Source organism: Populus alba, chromosome 1 (assembly GCF_005239225.2).
Source record: "Populus alba chromosome 1, ASM523922v2, whole genome shotgun sequence".
NCBI lineage: Eukaryota > Viridiplantae > Streptophyta > Magnoliopsida > Malpighiales > Salicaceae > Populus > Populus alba.
In genome coordinates this window covers 34,500,582-34,523,680 of record NC_133284.1, presented here as the reverse complement: position 1 = coordinate 34,523,680, position 23,099 = coordinate 34,500,582, and the positions used below count along the sequence as shown (strand labels likewise).

General features: G+C 33.0%; 1 protein-coding gene across 1 annotated transcript; it reads right to left on the bottom strand.

Moving 5' to 3' along the window:
* Nucleotides 1-4,797: 4,797 nt before the first annotated feature.
* Nucleotides 4,798-8,138, bottom strand: LOC118055365 (terpene synthase 10). Its single transcript, XM_035067245.2, has 7 exons — nt 7,813-8,138; nt 7,338-7,605; nt 6,863-7,241; nt 6,046-6,264; nt 5,799-5,937; nt 5,448-5,696; nt 4,798-5,364 (listed from the first exon to the last, which is right to left on the bottom strand). The coding sequence occupies exons 1-7, from the start codon at nt 8,035-8,037 to the stop codon at nt 5,062-5,064; spliced, it is 1,782 nt and encodes a 593-aa protein (XP_034923136.1). The 5' UTR covers nt 8,038-8,138; the 3' UTR covers nt 4,798-5,061.
* Between the last annotated feature and the right edge of the window lie 14,961 nt (nt 8,139-23,099).

Genomic DNA, 23,099 nt, shown 5'->3' with positions numbered 1-23,099 from the left:
CATCATTCTGTCTTAGCTCCTGGAATGAGCCGTGGAGCTGCATAATTCTGGAATTTGAGGGAGAGGCCAAAGTTGTTTCTAACGTTGTCCAGATGGCATGAGAAGTGTTGCAATCTACAACCAAGTGCAGAACTTCCACCTAGAGAGAAGATAGGAGGGCACTCATGATTAGGTGATCTTGCTGCTTCCATGACACATATGCAGGGTTGGCAGAGAGTGTAGATGTCTCAGCCGATGCCAAATGTGAAGGAGGACATGGTGATGTGCCATCAACAAATGAATAAACGCCTTGGCCCAAGAGAAAAGGTTTCATCTGCATCCTCCAATATAGGAAATTATGGTTGGAGAGTTTTAAAGAGACTACCTGGTGTGTGTTAGGAAGAGGAATAAGGGAGGCAGTAGGCGATGCCCCATACATGACTGATTGCGCTACAGGGGAGAAGGAAGATTGAAGAGCTGATGCAGCGCCAGCAGATTGTTGATTGTCTATGTTGCTTAGGGAGGAGAAGTTTCAGTTTCTACTTCGTGATAAGTGACAGAAGAGGGAGATGAGTGATATCTGCTAAGGAGAAGCTGCTGCTTTGTGAATTCAAACTGAGGAAGAACGGCTGCTAAGAAGGTTCCGATGCTGCTGCCAGCTCCCATGGTTTCTCCCCTGTTCGCTTCCCTGTTATGGGTACTTCTTCTGCTGGGTCTCCATCACGATCTTCTCCTATATTGAGTTCTTCCTCCACAGGTTCTTCCTCTCTTTCCCCTCCTGGAATTAACGTATGTGTTGATCTATCTAAATTCAATCTTCAGCACATCCCTGCCGCTGTCTCCTCTCCATCTTAGCGGGTTCGCACCCATCCTATGGTGCTTCGCCCACGGCCAGAAAGAAATGCTAATCTTAGCATTGCGGAATCAAGATTGAGATCTGATCCTGGAAAGCCGAAATAGGTCTGATATGAGTGTGACATAATGGAAACCTGCCCCAAGGCACCAACACTATTGGAATGAGTAGAATGACGCCACGAAGCCAGTTAATCTTCGATAAGTCAGATTCAGTTCGTTCAAGAACTGAAGAATGCAAGAATCACTCTCACACGTTAAAACTGAAAAATTCAGAATAATAATCATCAAAGCTGCCGAAATTGTGGCTTACATGAGTTTAAATAGTTCTTGAAAAGTTAACCCTAATGGACCCCTTATGTGGACTTATATGAGGTCCACTCAAAACTAGCCCAAAACCCTAAACTGAAAAGCCCATAACCTGATCCAAACAAGTCTTGGACCCTAGCTCAAAACAAAGTTTTAATTAAGCCCAAACGTTAAAGAAAATAATAAAAATAACTAATCTGTCATTAAATACCACCAGCCCTTCTTTCCTTGTGTAGCTAGGATGAATAAGGAATCCTTATAAGAAAAGGATTCTGAAACATTAATGAATCACTGCCACACTTGTAGATTATATTGCAGCTCATTAAAGATCCTTGTGGAACTAGGAAATTCCCAAAGCCAGCTGCCACATCCTTGTAGGAAAAGAATCCTAACCAAATAGGAAGTCCACAAGTCAAATGGAAGTAAATAACAAAATCCGTACAGCCTCCATTGACTAGTATTGAGGTTCCTTCCCGAACTCTGATTGACCTGAATTTTTAACCCAAGGTAGTAAGATATATATGGAGAGTCCACATAAAATATTATCCTGATCCAACGGTCAGATTGAGAATTATGATTGTTGCCGTAAACCTGGACTGTTGCGCTTTTTACGCCAAAATCCGAATCTGACCTTACTTGGGTCGTATCACATGGCTGAAACGTATCATTCCCTCCCTCTTCAAGAAAATTCGCCCTCGAATCTTGAATACGATTAATAGTGACTGTAGTAGCCTCTTGTTTAAGCCTTCGGAATCCCCTTCTTGCTAACACCGTTCTCAAAAAACATTGTATAGAAGTAGTGACTGACAAGAATTTCAAATAAGCACGCCGTACTAACCACTTGCGTACATACATTTGAATGATAACCACAACGACTCTCCTTCGTCTTTCATCCTTTTGGCGTTGTACCTCTTTTTCCCTTGAAGCTTGAAGATCATAGACTAATCTTCTACACTTATCAACTTGTCGTTCTAGAACCCCCAAACCATGGCTTAGTTTTTCACATTATTGATCTACAATCCTTCTCTGTTCCCTCTCCCTTAGTGAATACATGACACAAATAGGGGAAAAAAAAACATTAAATAATTGTATTGTATTGAATGCATAAGAGTAGCAGCCATACTTTGTATTTATACTTGTAGGGTTGTGTACAATATAATGGTGGGATGTATTACATACTATAACTATTACTATATAGAAGTATTACATACTATAACTATTACTATTACTATATAGAAGTGTTTACATTGAATTCAAACTCTTTCTTTAATAAATAATAACATTAAAATTGCATGACCTAGTAGGTCTAACTGCAATACCAGAGCCTAGGGGTTTTTAAAAAAACCGACCAACCGATTAAACCGAGAGAACCGAGAAAAAATTAATCGAAAAAACAGAACCGATAGAAAAAATCGATTAAACCGATTAAAAATTTTAAAAAAACCACCCAGTCCGGTTCGGTTCCGGTTTGAAAAAGCTTAAACCGATTGAACCGGACCGAACCGAACCGGTTTAATTGAATCTAAAACAAAATATAAAAAGATACATCCTAAACCTAAATAATAAATACCCTAACCCTACAAAACTTTTCCAACCCGCCGCCCCCCTCCAAAACCTTTCCACCCCCTTCTCTTTTCCCCAAAACCTTTCCAGCCCACTCACCCTCCCCCATCCCTTTTCCCCAAAACCTTCTAGCAACCCCATCCCTCCCTCCCCACTCTCTCTCCCTCCCAAAACCTTTCCAGCTGCTCACCCTCCACTTCCCCCTTCCCTTTCCAGCAACCCCATCCCTCCCTCCCCGCTCTCTCCCCCCCTTCCCCTTTTCCAGTGCCCCTACCCCTCCCTCTCTCCCTCTCCTCTGTGCACAAGGCTTAAAGCAACTCATTTTCTCTTATATTGTTGCCTTTCTACTCTCTACTTTACAGGATGCTATTGAAATCTTTGTTAACATGTAGTTGTGCTAGTATGGATAGATCCAGTGATTTTGATTCAATTAAGGGAGATCTTTCAGATCTCAACCGAAGAGCTTGGATTCAAAGTTTTCAACAAGGATTTTTTTTAATGTGATTCAGCCAAGTTTGTCCAGTGATTGTGATTCAGCCAAGTTTTCTTTTATTTAATTAGTTTCAGTTTTTCTGGTTTCTAAGGCTAAAAAACCGACCCGAACTGAACAAAATCGGTTCAGTTTGAACCGGTTCTCGGTTCGGTTCGGGTTATATTAACAAGAAATGGTATTTTCCGGTTCGGTTGAATTTTTATGTTAAAACCGGACCGAACCGGACCGTGAACACCCCTACCAGAGCCAATAGCCTTGGATGCGAGTTTGACTGCAAGGTCGTGTCGTAAAAATATGATAATTAAATAAATTAATTAAAAAAAAACCAATAGAAAGAAAAAAAAACTAATGAAGAAAAAGAAAAAAATAATTTAATTAACTGGTTAACCCTTTAAACCAGGTTAACCCGTCAAACCTTGGATTTGTGTTATGAAAGTTTGATAACTTAATAGAAAAAAAAATTGACGAGTTACCCAGAATTAACTAGGCTAACTCGTCAAACCAGGTTAGCTGTCAAACCCAGGATCCGTGTCATGAAAGTTTCATAACTAAATAGAAAAAAAACTGAACATTAACAACCTAAATTAAACAAAAAAATATTAATTAAAAAGACAAAAAAAAAAAAAACAAACAAAAGACATACGCTTGTTACTAATGACAAAAAAAGAATCTAAATCAATTGAGTTAACTTGTCAAATCAGGTTAACCTGGGATTCCCGTTATGAAAATTTGATAACTAAATATAAAAAAACAATTATCAGGTTAAACCAAAAACAATTAACAAACTAAACTAAACAAAAAAACTTGATTAAAAAGGAAAAAAAAATCTAGGTTAACTCGTCAAATTAGATTAACCTATCAAATTCGAGAGCCGTGTCATGAAGGTCTGATAACTAAATATATATTTTTTTCACATTAACAAACTAAATTAAACAAAAAAAATTCATTAAAAGAAAAAAAACACAAAGGAAAAAGAAAAAATATATATATAAAGGAATGAAAAACGAAAAACAAATAAAAAAAAACAAGAAAAAAAAAACAAAACAGTTGAAATAATACTAATATATAAAAAGACATGGAAAAAACTACAATACTTTTCCCATGCCATTAAAAGTATTATTGATAGAGAAAAGGAAACAAATCTTTCACCAACTAATTTAATGAAAAGATCCATCTAGGTTTTTAGGACACAGACCCGGCAATCTCGCTGCGATAATCCATTATTATTACGATACAATTATTTATTAGTACTATTCACATGTGCAAACTTCATTTGGATGGATAGTAAATTTAGATCTGTTTTTTTATTAAATTTTAATTTTTTTATTTAAAATTAATTATTTTTAATATTTTTGAATTGTTTTAATATGTTAATATTAAAAATAAAATTTAAAAAATAAAAAAACATCAATATCTCAAATTAAAGTTTATCAAGTGATTTTCCCGATTAAATTTTTATTCTTTCTGATTAAGATCTATCCTTATTTAACCACAAAGAAAACTAATCAACTAATTAAATTTTAATAATTAAAAAACTCAAATAAATATTAATTTTAATATTATAAAATTCTAATAATATTATAATTCTTACGAACTCTAAATTTTAGAAACCACTTACATCTTATATATAAACAACGTACTGTTGCGTGGCATTGAATTCTAACACACATGACTTCAAGCATTGCGTTTTATATATTTATTTATTGATAAGCCAAAGACAACAAGAAAAACACCCAATTGGAAAAGGAAAGCACTTCGATAGAAAAGAAGCATTTTGCAGTAACAAGCTGAAGCAAGCGAAGCTGAGAGCCTGGGAAAATGGTAGCAGAAACGATTCACAGTACCGTTTGAATGACTTCTGGTAACTATATATCTTGGAGAGGAATGGGCTTAACAAACAATGACGCCAGGCGACCATGAGTCTCCTGATCTTGAATTCCATACGCATCTCCATCTTCATAAAAACACTGAGCAGTCCTTGCAAGATTCATTGGAATTCTCATGAAGTTTTTAGAAAAGGGATATGGCTTCATTATCTCTCCATTTAGCTTTTTCCACGTCTCGTATATCAAATATCGTACATGCTCACGAGCTTCTTGTTCAGTCGCTCCAGTTTCATGCATGTAACACTGAATTGATTTTGGATTATCACCTCTAGCAATCTCATCCTGATTCCAAAATGTAGAAAAATCAAAACCCTTTCAAAAGAAAAGTATGAGTGAAAAAATTTAAGGAAAAACAAATTATATACCGAAGATGTTCCTAGATCATCTGCGAGTCGTAGAATCATTGACGAGTGACGAATTAAGTCAGGATATTCCATGCAACATCTTACAGCCTCCTCTGTCAATTGATTTGTAACCAAGATGAGAGCATACCCTAGTATGACTTGTCCGGATATTGACAACCAAGCATTATCAAGGTATTCTTGTAGAGTTGGTGTATATCCAGCGTAGTACCACTTTGCCTCTTTAAGATATGCTCGACATAAATCTCCCCACTAGTTCATTTGGAATCGTATATGTCAAAAACTATGGAAAGAAAGTTTTTCAAATTACAAGAGCAGGGGAAGATCATTTATAGAGAAATTAAAAATCAATACCAATTTCTTCATGGAAGGAACAACATTTATTCCTTGTTCTTTAAGAATATCGTAACCGATTTCATTGATGGACTGGAAGAGAGCAAAGAAAGATATCTTCATGTAGTCTGGTAGTTGGTCCAAAGCATTGATATCCCAGCTGAAGGAAAATTGCATAGTTTAATGCTTAATATTTCAGGTTTAATTTCTCCAAGAAACCAGCAATAAAAAAAGTAGCATACAAAACAGGTCTAATGATAGTACCAACCTCTCAATAACATCTGTGAAGACCTCAAGTTCTTCGAGGGTGCCATACACATCGTAAGCATCATCTAATGTTGTTATCAGAGCATTAACCCTGGTCGCCATTTTTCGATAATATCCAAACTGAGGCTCAAATACCTCTCCTACCGTCCACAAAGCGTTCTCCATCAATCTGTCCCTGGTGTAGAACAACTTGTTTCCTAGATCCATACTAGTCCACCACCTTAACATTAATGGAGAGTGTAGAGCATTTTTTTTCATTATTATACTTTACGAAATAAATGCTTCTCTTAATTGTAAACTTTGATGCTTGTCATATATCTTCTTGGTATTCAGACTCTATGAATTCACTATAAGTTATAATAAAAACACCTTCTGAATCATTTTGTTTTTTTTTATTTCAACTTCCAAGCTATATAATAAAAACACCTTCTGAATCATTTTGTTTTTTTTTATTTCAACTTCCAAGCTATAGAGTGCTTTGATGAACTCTCCTTCCGTTCTATAATTTAATCCATTCCCTCAATAAATAACATGTAAGTTGTACAAGTTCCTTATAAATAACAAACTACCATATAAGAAATTGATAAAAAGAACATCAAAAAGTTAAAATTATATAAACATTACGATAAAAACATGATTTAAGCTATTTTAATATTATCATCAAGAAATAAATCCTTGATATATGGTTTTATGACTTTTTGGTGACTTGCTAATACTTTTCAAAGAAAATATACGACTTTCATGTGATATTTAAATTTAGCGGAATGAAGTAGAAGAGGTTTCAATCAAGGAACTTTTCGCAATTACTAATTTTATACCTTGATGCATGTCTTATGTCTTCCTGGTATTTTGCTTGAACCATGTTGAAATCCAATCCAGCAAACTCTAGAAGGATGGGGTTCAAATCCCTTTTTCTTCCATATGCATCTATGAACCATCTTGCTTCCATCCTTTGCATCCTCCAATGCAGTGGAAGTTCCAATGAATGATTCACCAACAGTGAAAGATAATGATCTTCATTCTGTTCCTTGCTATATTCCTTGAGATGTTTTTCAGAAAAATCTCTCGCTTCTTCTAAGATACTCTCACCATTTACTAGATAATAAGAGGCTTCATATAGATTTAGCATCCCTTTGACATCATCGCGAAGACAATTCTTGAAGTTTCCTTGCTCATCCTTGAAGCCATTGAAAACATCTGCAAATAACAGAATTGCTTGATGAAGGTCGTTTAAGCTAAGTTTAATTGATATACACATGCATATAACTATGACTATATATGTATAAAGAGAACCTTGAGGCACATTATATCCATGCTGCCTTAGCAGTCTAAATTCAACAGAAGTAGCATACAAGTCCTCTTTCATCTCTCTGTTGTCTTTTTTATAATCATTCCACCTGCTTTCCAGTATGCTCTTTATCTCAAGCTCAAAATGATAAGCAACTCCAATTCTTTGGAGGTTGTCAATTAGCTCCAGTTGATATACAGCATCCAATGGTTTCTCAAGCATGTCCCTCACAGTTTCCTTCAGCTTGTTAGCTTGTCCTGTGCACGGCTCTCCCTGCAAAAATATATATAAAGGGTTTTGTTAGCTTTCCATGGTTGGAAATAACTGCGCTCCTGAGATGTCTAAGCATTATTAGAAGTAATAATGGTAATTGAAATTTCTAAATGCCTGGAATACGATCAGATCCATAATGAGTACAGTACTATTAAAAAGAAAATTATAATAATAAAGGTAATGGAGAACACATGTATATATATTTACCACATATTCACTTGTCAGTGACTGAAGAAACTTATGATCCCAGAAGGGAGTGGGATAATTTCCAGAGCGCCTGGCAATGCTTTGATCACGAGTTTCGGTCGCTACCATGCACCGAACTTGGCTAGGGAAACAGCCATTTCTTGATGATCCAAGTGAGGTGCGACTTGAAAATGTCCGTTTGGTGACAGTACTAATAGGGAATGGAGCAAGTTGGTAGAGAGCCATTTCAGAAGTTTCCTTGTTTTTCTTTTTTTTTTTGGAACGCAAATTGGATTTTACGAGTGGAGAATGCTGATCTAAACTATAGGCACGAGCCCAAGTATATAGAGAGAGAGAGAGAGAGAGAGAATTTATCTGGTATCTTCTAGATCTATATGTGTTGCCGAGCCCAAGTATTATGCCAGGAAGTTCAATAAGGGCCCGCATGCTAAATTACTTGTCAGACAAAATCTTTCACATTTGTATCGTGATAGAATTCGAAATATTATATATGGAGTATTACTGGGATGGTTGACCAATGAAATATGCGTTCTCTTACTTTCTATTTTGAGATAAGAAATGTACAACCCGTGTTTCAATATTTAAAATATATAATTCTACATCATCACTGTTAGATTAATTTTTTAATAATTAGTTAAAATTTTTGATAGAAAATGAGAAAATTTATTGATAGAAAGTATTTCTAAAGTATTTTTGCGTTAATAACAGCACTCCTGTTTGCCTGGTCATTTTAACACATGACTATGACGTTAGAGAATAATATAAATCATATCTTGGGGCCTCACCTAACAGCTTAAGTTTTTGGGTTGAGATGGTTCTTTGACATGATATCAGAGCCTTAATGACCAAGCGGTCACGAGTTCGAATCTCATCATCCTCATTTATTTGATAAAAATTATGCACAAGGCAATGTGAGCCTGTGCAAGTTTCAAGTTCAAAAGGCTTTTACTTGAAGGGGTGTGTTAAAGAATAATATAAATCATATCTTAGAGCCTCACCTAACAGCTTAAGCTTTTGGGTTGAGATGGTTCTTTGACAGACTATGACTAAAATCTCTTTCAGTATATAATCACTCATATGATAGCTTCAAGAAATTTTTGTTAATGAAATTAAGTATTTTGAGCAAGACATACATTGTGAGTTTGTAACTTCGCTGGATAGACTAGGCAGGTATAACCTCAATGCATTCAAAGTAATGTATATAAAGACTTAATTATAAATGTAATTGAAATTGTTTTGTATAGTTTCGAGGGATTGACCAAGTGGTTAAAGATATAAATTTTTATCTAGAAAAAAATATTAAATTCTTTAAAATACATCATGTCAATATAAAAAATTATTATTTTTAAGATTGTTAAGAAAAAATATAATATCATTTGAAATGTATAATCACACAATAAAAACTTTGATCATGAAAGAAGAAAAGGAAATAGAAAGAAATAGTCTTGCCTGGACCATCAATTAATTTTATTTTGCAAAAAAAATAAAATTAGATTTCTTAATTTTTCAGTTTCCACACAAAAAATGAGAAAAAAAAAATATTCAGAAAAAATTCAAAAATTAATATGAGCAAGAAAAGAATGCTGGAATGCTAAAGAAAGGTTAAAATTGGTTTAGAACGTTCAAAAATGCAAAAGGTTACAATTTGACAGTATATTGTTTTACTAATGAAACTTTTTCAAAGTAATAGGGAAGAGGAACGAAACATGCCGTTGAAAGATTCTACTGAGACAAAGATAGGCTGTCAAGAACGTAGAGAAGGTAGGATAGGTAGTTGGTCAAATCTAGTATGGATCGTACATGGATGATAGTTGGAGTCGGCGGCTCTCCTAGGGTTCCCTCATCTAGGATCCCTGGGGAAGAGGATCAAGTTGGCCCTTGCGAACAGCTTGATGCACTATCCTCCTTCAACCCTTTAGCGAAATGCGGGAAAAGGAAGGAAAATCCATGGACCGATCCCATCGTCTCCACCCTATAGGAACTACGAGATCACCCCAAGGATGCCTTCGGCATCTAGGGGTCGTGGACCAACCATAGAACCCTGTTCAATAAGTGGAACGCATTAGCTGTCCGCTCTTTCCATTGTGCAATATAAAAATTATTAAATTCTTTAAAATACATCATGTCAATATAAAAAATTATTATTTTTAAGATTGTTAAGAAAAAATTTAATATCATTTGAAATGTATAATTACACAATAAAAACTTTGATCATGCAAGATGAAAAGGAAATAGAAAGAAATAGTCTTGCCTGGATCATCAATTAATTTTATTTTGCAAAAAAAAATAATTTAGATTTCTTAATTTTTCGGTTCCCACACAAAAAAATGAAAAAATAAAAAAAAATATTCTGAAGAAATCAAAAAAATAATAGGAGCAAGAAAAGGATACTTGAATGCTAAAGAAAGGTTAAAATTGGTTTAGGAGTTTCAAAAATGCAAAAGGTTACAATTTGACAATATATTGTTTTACTGATGAAAGCCCTAGGGACAAAGAAAATTCAATTTGAGAAAGAAAAGTCTAAAATCAGATGTTTATGGACTCAATTAAATTGTATTCAAGGTTTAATTGAATTTATAGAGGGTTTGATTGCAAGAAAATTGATCTTTTAAGTTAATTTAGGCTTTTATTGGAAGAAATTAAAGTTCTGGGGTCTAATTATAATTTTGAAGAGTTGATTTGGTCAAATTAGAGGTTTAATTACATAATTATTGAAGTTTTATGACTAATTATGGACTTAATTGAAACAATCCGAAACCAAGAACCAAACCAAAAAAGGCGCTAACATTAAGGGACCCAATTAAAATTTTTCCGGGGTTTGATTACAAACAGAAGAATCCAAACAGCGCCGTTTCCATTGAAGCACTATTCACTGTCTTTTTAAACATGGCAGTTGTGGTGTTAAAGGCAAGAGACGTTAGCAGCGATAATGAAGCCGCTTCAATCAAGGGGCATGTCTCATGCCATCATGTACGCCGGCTGTTACTCTGTTGCCGGAAAACATCTGCATCCTCTAGCTATAAAAGCTAGAGGAAAGAATCAGCCGGGGGAGGACCAGAGGGGGAGAAAAAAAAACAAGGAGACAGGGGGAAAGAAAGAAAAGGCGAGAGAACAATGAGAAATAAAGCCACGCGCTTTTTCTGAAAAGGGGCTGGGGGTTTCAATTTTGCAGGAAGCATTAAAGTCTGGGAAGTGGAGACCTAAGGATAGTTTGGGCATTTGAAAAAAAGAAATTCATGTGCTGTTTCGTTAAGGGTAGTTCCGTCTATCACTATAAGACAAAGAAGAATTGTAGCGGTTCTTTTGTTTGTTTTCCCTTCGTTTCTTGTGTGCCACCTTAACACCTTCTCCACCTCATAGTAATAACTAGTTACATCACTTGCATAATATTACGGGTAAATTTTTTTTTATATATAAAAAATATTAAAAAAAAATAAGATATAAAAATGTTAGTTCTTTCTATAACATTATATTTAAGAATTTTGGGTTTGGCTGTAACGCCTAACCCAAAAGTAATATTTATAATATTAATAATAGCATTAAACTTGCATGACCCAGTAGGTCTAACTGCAATACTAGAGCCAATAGCCTTGGATGCGGGTTTGGCTGCAAGGTCGTGTCATAAAGTGTGATAATTAAATAAATTAATTAAAAAAAAACCAATAGAAAGAAAAAAACTAATGAAGAAAAAGAAAAAAAATTGAATTAACTGAGTTAACCCTTTAAACCAGGTTAACCCGTCAAACCTTGGATTTGTATTGTGAAAGTTTGATAACTTAATAGAAAAAAAAATTGACGGGTTACCCAGAATTAACTGGGCTAACCCGTCAAACCAGGTTACCTGTCAAACCCAGGATCCGTATCATAAAAGTTTGATAACTAAATAGAAAAAAATTAAAAATTAACAACCTAAATTAAACGAAAAAAAATTAAAAAAAAAAAAAAAAAAAACAAACAAAAGACATACGCTTGTTACTAATGAGGAAAAAAGAAATCTAAATCAACTAAGTTAACCTGTTAAATCAGGTTAACCTAGGATTCGCGTCATGAAAGTTTGATAACTAAATAGAAAAAAAAAATCATCAGGTTAAACGAAAAATAATTAACAAACTAAACAAAACAAAAAAACTTGATTAAAAAGGAAAAAAGAAAACAAAATTTGGGTTAACTCCTCAAATCAGGTTAACCTGTCAAATCTGAGAGCCGTGTCATAAAAGTCTGATAACTAAATTTTTTTTTCATATTAACAAATTAAATTAAACAAAAAAAATTCATTAAAAGAAAAAATACACAAAGAAAAAAGCAAAAAAAAAAACCATAAAGGTATGAAAAACGAAAAACAAATAAAGAAAAAACAGGAAAAAAACAAAAAAGAAACAAAACAGTTGAAATAATACTAATATATAAAATGATGTGGGGAAAGCCTTTTAAAGTATCACTTGATAAAGAAAAGGAAACAAATCTTTCATCAACTAATTTAATGAAAAGATCCATCTAGATTTTTAGGACACAGACCCGGCAATCTCGCTGCGATAATCCATTATTATTACGATACAATTATTTATTAGTACTATTCACATATGCAAACTTCCATTTTGAAATTACTTGGATGGATAGTAAGTTTAGATCTGTTTTTTTTTTTTTTAATTAAATTTTAATTTTATTTATTTAAAATTAATTATTTTTAATATTTTTGAATTGTTTTAATATGTTAATGTTAAAAATAAATTTTTAAAAAATAAAAAAACATCAAAATCTCAAATTAAAGTTTATCAAGTGATTTTCCCGATTAAAGCAACTAATAATTGGAGAATATATTATATAATATATATAAAAGCCTCCCATCATTGAATAAAAATAAATATTTATTCTGGAGGTGGGTCAGGATGTAATTTTAAATGTGCAATTTTGAGGTCCAAGGATGATACAAGCATTTGCCTTCTCGTAGATGAGAGGAGGCACCCGCTTTGGATCCTTTTAAGACAAAAAAAAAAACGTTATCTTCCACGTGATTCGTGGTTCAAAGTGAGAAACTCTTCGGTCTATTCGCTCACACCCTGACATTGTTTTCATCGTTCTCCATTTGTCATGTTTAGCTTGTCATTAAAATTCGAGGAATGTAAGTAATTTATCTTTTTATTCTTGAAATCAAGAGCATCCAATTTGATAATAACATTTTTTTATACATATAAACACATAACCTTTGCTTTTTTTTCTTTTCTTTTACTATCATGAGATGTTTTGCATATCAAAACACAATTTTATTCCAACTCTCTAGAATATATTGGATGAATAATTCCCTCGATGATGTAACAGTTGAAGTGGCATTGCAATTATTTTTTTCCAACTCTTTAGAATATACAAACTAAATTATTCTATCAGTAACCCCGTCCATAATAATTTAAAAATATTTTTTCTAACAAAAATCAATTGAACAGAAAAAGAAAATGATTAAAAAAAATTAAATTTGTATAAAAGTCGTGTAAAAATAAATTATCTTAATATAAAAGCCAAATATTTATTGCAAATTTATCTATTCAAATACAATGAAACTAGAACAAGGATGGTGCTAGAGGAGGAGGAGGCTGGTTGTTCTTAGGACCATAAGCTAGGCCAATAAAGGGGTGCACATACACCACCTAGGTGTGATCTAATATCCATGACCATTAGGAGGAGTTCATCATAATCCATAGAGCGTCATTCATATTTTTCATTTAGATGAGTCATATGTTCTTACACTTCTTGATCTAACAAGGCCGCGAAATCCAGAAACTGAGTGCTTAATATCGATTGTGAGCTTCCAACAGTTGAAACACTACGGATCATCTGCAAGTTCTCAGTTATAGTGTTAGAGAGTCCATACACCGATTTCTATCAGGTCCACCAAACGATCCTACCTTATACCACAAATCTAGATTGAAATTCAGGTGAGTTGAAGGATCGTTCTCCTATCTCTCCTTTAACCAGCTATTATTTGTCTCTTGGAAAATTAAAAAAAAATCATAAAATTCAAGAAAATAATAACTTATGAAAGAAAATGTTAAAAACCAACATACCACAAAGTATTGAGCTTGGTTGTCGACAAACTGTTACACCCATTTTTGGCGGTCTTCACGCTGCATATACGTCTCCATATAAAGCTCCATTGGACTTGGCTCAAGCCAAAGAGCCGTAGCAAAGAAAAAAAATTTTGCTACTTAAATATATTTATAAATAACAACAAATTAATTAAAAATATAAATGATTAAAATAAATTTTACAATTCGCTTCACATGCGAAACGAATGAAATGGAGCCGCTGGTGTGTGTGGTAATTGAACCGTGAATTTGCAGGCTTCGGTTCCCCGCACTGGATTGTGAGTGTCATGTGAAACGCTCGGACATCATATGCTAAATATATTCCGCTCATCTATTCCCCGAGATGTATGGCGGCCTGAAATCTTTCCAAACCACCACATCATTCTATCTTGGTAGAGCATTTTCTCTAGCATATTTTTTAGATTTCTTTTGCGCCTCATACCAAAAGTCATGCAATGTATATTGTATAAATGTATTATATACGAGTAAATGACAAATGAAATTTTAATATTTAAAATAAAAAAAATATTGTATTGTTTTCGATGTTACCTAGTTGCAGCATGATTCCCTCAAACCCTCCTCACAACATTATAATTTGCTCTATCTCACTAAAATTTTGTCTTGCAGGATGTTAGGAAACCATGCATCGGCATGTGGTTTCCATTTAAGATGTTTGGAAACCTGGCTCCATTGAAATAATGGATTTCCATCTATGATTTAAATGTTGATATTATTATTCGAGCAACCTCTATGTTTGTGAACCTAAAAATTGATAAATTTAATGAAATAGTATTTGTTCATAAATTCTTAAACATAAACCAACTCAAAGCAAAACAAACTTATATTGAAAGGTTGTTGTTTCACTGTGCCTTATACTTGCAGTTGAATGGATCCTACTCTGAAAGGACACCTCATCTACGTTGTAGAACTGCACTTGAAGAGAAGGCAATGTCGTGAGTTGATGCATATGCTTCAGGTGCCTCTTATTGGTTGAAACCTAATGACATGTTGTTTTCATCATCGCTGTTAGAAGAACTAGCTATGATCATGTGCTCGTGCAATTGATTTTCCCCTATGTATCTATACAAATTTGATGAATATTTTGGATAAACAATTTTGATTAAAAAAATATAATTTGGCAACACCTCCTCTATACAGGAAACTACCCAAAATTTTCATTCCTGCAAATAAACAATATGTATGCCACAAACCAGTTAATTTTATTTTATTTCTATCAAAAATTTTGAATATTTAATTTCATAGAAAATTCTCATTTTCTACAGGATAATATTTTTAATCCTAAATTGACAAGAATTTTTTGTAATTAAATTTAATCCTAGATATTCAATTGACATTGAACAACAAATTAAATTAAAATTCAATAAAACAATAAGATATTATTGCAATGTAGACAAAAACATAAACAGAAAAGAAAAAATAATACAAAAACAAATCTAGGACTTAGAAATGAAAAATTGTTACCTTAATGGCATGCTTAATTTCGGAATTGAACTGTGTTATAAAAAAAACAAAATAATTTGTTAATAAACCAAAGAAATGAAGAAAAATAAGAAGAAAATATGTCAAAACATTCACCACATATATTTGTTAATTGTGTTGAGAGAAAGAAAGCTTGATTTCTAGCCTTAATGTTTGAAAGACAAAATGTAAATGTAAAGAATTGATGAGAGAATTTGAGAGAGTGATTTTCAAGCCAAGAGAAACAAAATGAGGTTCTGATACGCTCGTTGGGTTCTTATAATATGGTTTATAGACGGAATTACCAATGAACTATTAAATTTATTATTTTTAAATAGTTTATCGGTGATTCTCTTAGTAACATCCCCTTAAAATTTTTGTTTCGCACTAAAAATTTGAAAACACCTCCAGTTTGTTTTTACTTTGTCTATGATTTCTTCGATACAATTGTTATAGTAAATAGTCAAAAATGCATTAATTACTAGTGCATTGGAATTCGCAATCCGGCGGTGATTTTGTCAAGAAACCTACCCTTATTTTTAATAGTAATATAAAATCAAACATGGAGGGGAATCTCACTCAGTTAGTAAACTTTAATTGCCATCACCAACATGTAAAGGGAACAATTCCCTTTACCTTTGGAATACATCGATGGACATAAACCATTGGTATTTCCATTGTTGTGATGTTCCATGAATAGTATCAAGGGGAGGGGAACAATTCCTTTCGCCTTTGGAATACATAGATGGACATGTATTGTTAATATTTCCATCGATGTGAAACAGTGTCCGACGTCACAAAAGGTATGTATTTCCTATCTATCCATCTTATAAATACTTAAATTAAAAGTTTCACGCACAACACAATAACACAAGTTCACATAACAATAATAAAATAAATACTTCTTTTTAAGGAATTTCATCAATAAATATTACATTATATTTTATAGATTACACTTTCGTGTTTTGATAGTTAGTCAAAATTATCTTCTTTTTCTTTAATTGACTCATTGTCAGCTCCATCGTAATCTTCTATGTTGATTTCATTGTTATAATTATCTTCATCAACTTATGCTTGTTTGTTGGAGCTTAGAATAACATTCAACTTCATTGTATCATAGAATCTATGTTGACAAGTTAGTATTCCTAGTGACCATAACACTAGGTGGCGAATCCTTGAACAAGACCATTTCCCCCAAAAAACAAAATGCCATATATATGTTCTTTTTCCATATTGAGACACTTTTTTATTAGTTGCCGTGATGTCCGAGTGTGACAATCTTATTGTTTGGTTTTTTTATTCCTTCTATTTTGACTGGGATTTCCTTGGTATATATCTATGATATATTTCTATCAGCTTTTACTTATGGAGTTAGCAATGGAAAAAATTCGGTCGGTAAAGATCACAATAAAATATTGACGGAAAACATGTTTGTATTCGTTGATTTTCTAGTTGTGAATTTACTTAGGAGAATTAGTTTTTTTTTAAAAAAAAAACTGGACCGCTAATTGGTGTTTACTTCAAAGATTAGTAGATGTGATTTAATGATTGGATATGTAAAATGCGTTCATAAAAATTTAGTTTGATTTAATGATTACATTAAAAATTATATTCATTTTCATTTTTAGAAAAAAAACTTTATTTGATAAGATTTATTTTCATAAAATTTTAATTTTAATTAATTATCAAATTGAAAATTACTTTCATAAAAAAAACTCATTTGATACATTTAGACTTCTTTTATACGTATTGATACATGTCCCTACATCATTAATGAAGGATTGGACCCTTCATTGGTGTAATTCAACTACTAATAGGTAGAACTAGTTATGTGACTCGTGCTCCCCTGCAGGTCAAATATTTTAGTTTTTTTTATAAAACATTTTAAGTACAAATCAAAATTTTATGCATATATGTAATCAAATAAATCAAGAACTATATATGCGAGTAAATAAATAAATAAGATTATCCTAAGATCTTATAAGGGTCCTACGGATAGCCGTATGACCCAACATGAGGCCAATAACAACCATTGACTATATGTTTGGATTTATAATGATTATAAACCCAAGAATTTTAGGTTTGGTATCTTTCCAAACTCAAATGCGCTTAGGCTCCACGTGTAGTTGAACCCAAATGAATTGAATCTGGCATCTTGTCAGACTCACACATATTTGGGCTTAACATGTAGTTGAGCCAAAAAATTTGAATCTAGCGTCTTGCCAAGCTCACATGTATTTGGGCTCAGCATGTAGCAGAGCCTAGGGGATTTAGGTATGGCGTCTTGCCAGACCCACATGTGCTTAGGCTCAAAACGTAACCAAGCTCAATGGAGTTAGGTCTGACATCTTGTCAGCTCTACAGGTGGTTGGGCTCAACACGTAACCAAGCCCAATAGAATTAGGTCTCACATCTTGTCAAGCTCACAAGTATTTTGGAACAATAACAATAATAATAACAATAATAGCAATAATAGCAATAGTAATAGTAGTAGTAGTAGTAATAATAATAATAATAATAATAATAATAATAATAATAATACTCAGTACGTGGCGTTGTTATACCTGAGAATGATCTAAAAGATCGGGTCACAGGTTTCCAGCCTATATACTGAGTTTATGAAAAAATCAAAGAGATATATTATATAATATAAACAGAATGTAAATAATAATAATTATACCTGAGAATGTAAATAATAATAATAATAATAATAATAATAATAATAATAATAATAAAAGAAGAAGAAGATGAAGAAATTAATGAGAACTTTGAGATGAAAGATTAATGTAAGGATTAAACAATGATAAAAACAAATGTCAAGGTTAGAGGATCCACTAATGGTATTTCAAACAAGTATAATATAAACTATTATTATTCAATTGAAAACCACACACAAAGGAGGTTCCAATCGGATGATTTCTCATTAATAGCTCATTATAAATTATTAACATGATCATATTAATTATTTTATTTACATAACACCAAACATTTAAATATTGTCAGGAATTCATGATGCTAACTTATGTTGACAACAAATCAAGTTCCTTTCATAGCTCAGGTGTAGGTAATACCATACGGTTAAGCTATGAGAGTGCCAAGCATTTGTTGTACCAAGTGTTATACAACACAAATCTAGATTAACCATTTCACAAGCAAGGTATTAAGAATTAATAAGATAAAAAGATAAGACATGTTAATATTAAACATTAAGGTCCATGTTGAGTTTACACCATACTTATTCTTACACCATTAGTGTTACCTTTTCACCTTGACATAATAAACGTAGCTAAATATAATGAAGAAGAGAAACATAAATAGACAAAACAAGAACATAAATAAGATACAAGTTAACTAAGAAAAGGAAAGGAAATGAAAAACATAAACAAGATATTAATAAAAGCAAAACTTAAGAATTACAAAAAAAATATAAAGAGAGAAATAAAGAGCATGAACTTGATCCGAACAATCAAGCTCCCAAATACATGGCAAATGCCTCCTTTTATAGGCCAAAATTCAGAATTATTGATTTGATGACTAATTGTTGAGTGGGTGGCTAACTTTTGACTTAGTGAAAATCTTTATCTTATTGTCTGAATAAAAAAAAAATTCTACTATCCGAACTGGGTCCACTGGAAAACATGAAAGTTGTAGGAAATTGACTCAGCTTTCCAGGAAAAAAAAATGGAGGTCATTTGGACTTTTAGAACTCTAGATATGGACCAAACACTGAACAGTGTTCCAGTTTGGACTGCACCAACATCTCTTTTCTAAGTTTCATCCTCTCTTTATCTTCACAAATTTCAGTAGTTGAATTCAACAATCAATCCTTTGATTTATGTGATAGGCCTTGATAAATATGCACTTTTAGTTAAGGAGTTATCAATCAATCCTTTGATTTATGTGATAGGCCTGCATTTAAGATGAACATTTACCATATATTAGGGCATTTTATAGTATTAGACTTGTTATTGTAAAACATGCTTTAGTTAAGGAGTTATTGATACTTTAAGTGCAAAATGATAATATAAAACCTTGATAAATATGCACTTTTAAGTACTAATCACACCCCCCAACCAGCTTATTACTAGTCCCTAGTAATCAAAGCGTTAAAATAGAAAAACAATTTGCAAATTCCATAAAGCAAGGCATTCATCATTCAACTTCCATTAATCTATTTAGATAAACAAACTCTCATTAAATTCATATATCTGCTCAATACCTCTTAAACAAGATATTACCAAACCTTTCTTTTGTACTCAAAATATCAACATATAGTTATGGGGCTTTACTTGGAAGAAAAACAAATTTTTGTTCTAATGTTTAAGGCTAACTTCCTTAGGTTGGGATTATTATTATTTTTTTCTTTTTATTTATTATTTTTTTTTTTATATACACATACAACTTGAAACACAATGTATCTTTAACCCATGTAACGAGTTTTAGGCTAATGACTCCCAGACCAGTTGGTTTTAGGGCATTAGGTGTTGAGACACCCCTACGAGCTTAGCAACTCGGGTTGCATATACTGATACGTAGATAGTGCAATGTTTGAATCCCTTAAGCTTTTCTCCTCAACCCATGTAACAAGCGTTGGGCCAATAGCTCCCATGTCAGTTGACTTTAGGGTATTAAGTGTTAAAACACCCTTTCGAGCTTAATTGCTTAGGTTAGGGAGGCTACAAAACCAAACTTATCTACCTTTTTATTATCATTATTTTTTTTTGTTTTTTTTGCAAATTATGTACTATCCCTTTCCCTTAGTTGTTACCTTTAACAAAAGAACATAAATAATGTAATAATCCAATATGCAACTCACAATCATATGTTAAAGTGTGTGTGTGTAAATGAAGATTTAAGAATACTTGTTAAATGAGCATATGAGCAGAATCAAGTGCTGATAATACGAGAGTTTGTAAACCTGAAAATTTCAAGAAGTATTCTGATAGACTTTGTTAAGAATGTTTACTACGATGCGTCTTAAGAGTCACTTTAACAAAAGAACTCCTTTTACTCTGCCATCCTAGTAACAACAGTTTTTGCAAATAGTTTATGAAATAGAAAACATAGGTTTTTTTTTTTAAAAAAAAATATCAACTACTACCCTTTCCCCCCAACAAAATGAGACATTGTCCTCAATGTCTTAAGGTAGAAAGATAGAGTATAGAAGACATCACCTGAAATAACGAACATTGACAAACCTGAAACATACTTAAACAAATATAAGAAACAACAAAACACAATAATAAAACCAAAAGACATAAAGTTTTTACAAATGAAGGCTCAAATCCAATCTAAGCTTTTTACGGCTTTCCTTAGTTGACCAATTTATGCGACTCATGGAGGGATTAATTACAGGGATGAAAGATTGTAATTGGTCAATCAATTGTTCAGCAGTAGCAGCAGAGATTATGATTTGTCGTGCTGAAGATGTTAGAAATTCCTGTTCCACAACATGATAAAAAAAAGACAATAACTTATCATAAAAACCATTAACATTTAACAAACCTACGGGTTTATGGTGAATGTGCAGTTGGGCCCAAGAGGAAATATGAAAGATTTCTTCCAATGTGCCCAGACCACCTGGTAAGGCAATGAAGGCATCAACATGGTTAAACATTGCATTCAATCGATCAGACATTGTGGGGACCTGTAATTCCTCTCAAATTGTTTTTCCAATGATGTCCCCTTGTGCTAAACTTTGGGGACAACCCCCAAAACTTGACTACCTCCTAAAGATGCATCTATTGACACTCCCCCCATTAACCCAAGGTTGCCTCCTCCATACACTAAATGAATCTTTCGCTCAGCTAGTACCTAACCAAAATGATTTGCTGATTCTAAAAACTCTTTTTCTTTTCCAGGACTGGATCCACCGAAAACACAAATATTGTTTATGTGATTACTTGAGGAACCTGCCATTTCTACACATGTCTGTATTTGATGAATGTATGGGTTAAGTAGAAATGAAGGGAAAGAAGAGAAGAATTTATAGATGAGAAATTAAAAATGCAGTCATACCACCTATATGTAGGCCAACTGTAGTCTCACACACACATTCTCTCTCTCTCTCTCTCTCTATTTATTTATTTTGAAAAAACATGTGTATGTACAGGTAGTTGTGATTATGGCTCACATCTTTCCTTGGTTTTACGTCCAAGAACGGCTTAAACACCCTCTATGGGTCGGGGATAGGCTTCCCATTCAGTTTTTTTAAAAACTGGCAAACATAGTCTTTTTTAGTCAGATTCCCAAGACTAAGTCGAGCATGTTCTTTATGAAAATGGAGTCATAAGTCATGAAATGCATAATGCACATCTCTACCAGGATATGCCTCAAAAGTCAATAGAAAATTATCTAAAGATTCCTTATGTTTTGAAATGAATCCTGACTTTTGACAATTTTCACAAGTTTTGCAGAATACATATACGTCTTTGAATATGGTGGGCCAATAAAGTCCACATTGTAAGATTTTTGCAGTCGTCTTTTTCGACGAGAAATGACTCTCACATGCTTCAGAATGACAAAGTTTAATGACACTACTTACCTCATTGTCAAGAATGCATCTTTGAAATTTTTGATCAAGACAATATTTGAATAAGTTAGGGTCATCCCAATAAAAGTTCTTCGCTTCGTTCAAAAACTTTCCTTTGTCTTTAGTACTTCAGTGAGCTGGCAAATCTCCTGAAACAAGAAAATTGATATTTTTAGCAAACCAAGGCATTGAACTAAGAGAAAGTTAGGATTTGTCAGGAGAGTAATCATCGATTGGTGGGATGTCAGATGTCAAATATGTTGTCACTCTTGATAAAAGATTGACATCAACATTGTTGATGCCTTTTTCATTCGTGATTTCTTCCTGAGAATAAATCATTTGCAAATCTTCAGATTCATCCAACTCAATTTTACTCAAAGTAGATTCAATTTGATCATGAACTAATTCTTCAATATGATCTACTTCTTGTAAATCATTATCATCTTCAGGCTGCTTGCAAATGTTGAAAATATTCATCTCCAATGTCATGTTTCCAAAAGATAACTTCATGAGTCCATTCCTACAATTAATTAATGCATTAGAAGTTGCAAGAAACGGACGTCCTAAAATAATAGGAAATGAATTACATGCTTCAACAGGTTACGTGTCCATGACAATAAAATCCACAAGATAAATGAATTTATCGACTTGTACTAACACATCTTCAATTATTCCTCTAGGCACTTTTACAGATTTATCAGCAAGTAAAAGAGTTACAGAAGTTGGTTTTAACTCACCAAGATTGAGACTCTGAAAAACTGAATATGAAAGTAAATTCACACTAGCTCCAAGATCAAGTAAAGCTTTTTTAATTTTATGTTCTCCAATAAAGCAAGAAATTGTAGGACAACCAGGGTCTTTATATTTCAAAGCATTATTGTTTTGAAGAATAGCACTTACTTGTTCGGCTAAAAAGGCTTTCTTTTTCACATTCAGTTTTCTCTTCACAGTGCATTGATCTTTCAAAAATTTAGCATAGGAAGGTACCTGTTTAATAGCATCCAACAAAGGTATATTGATCCTTACCTGTTTGAAAATTTCAAGGATTTCAGAATTGTGATTGACTTTCCTTTGTTTGGTCATGGCATGAGGAAATGGAAGTGCTGGTGGAGAATCAGTCTTTTCTTCACAATGTTCAGATTCAACCCCTTCCTTACCCTCAGAGATTGACTCATCATCTTTCTCATAAGGTTCAAGAA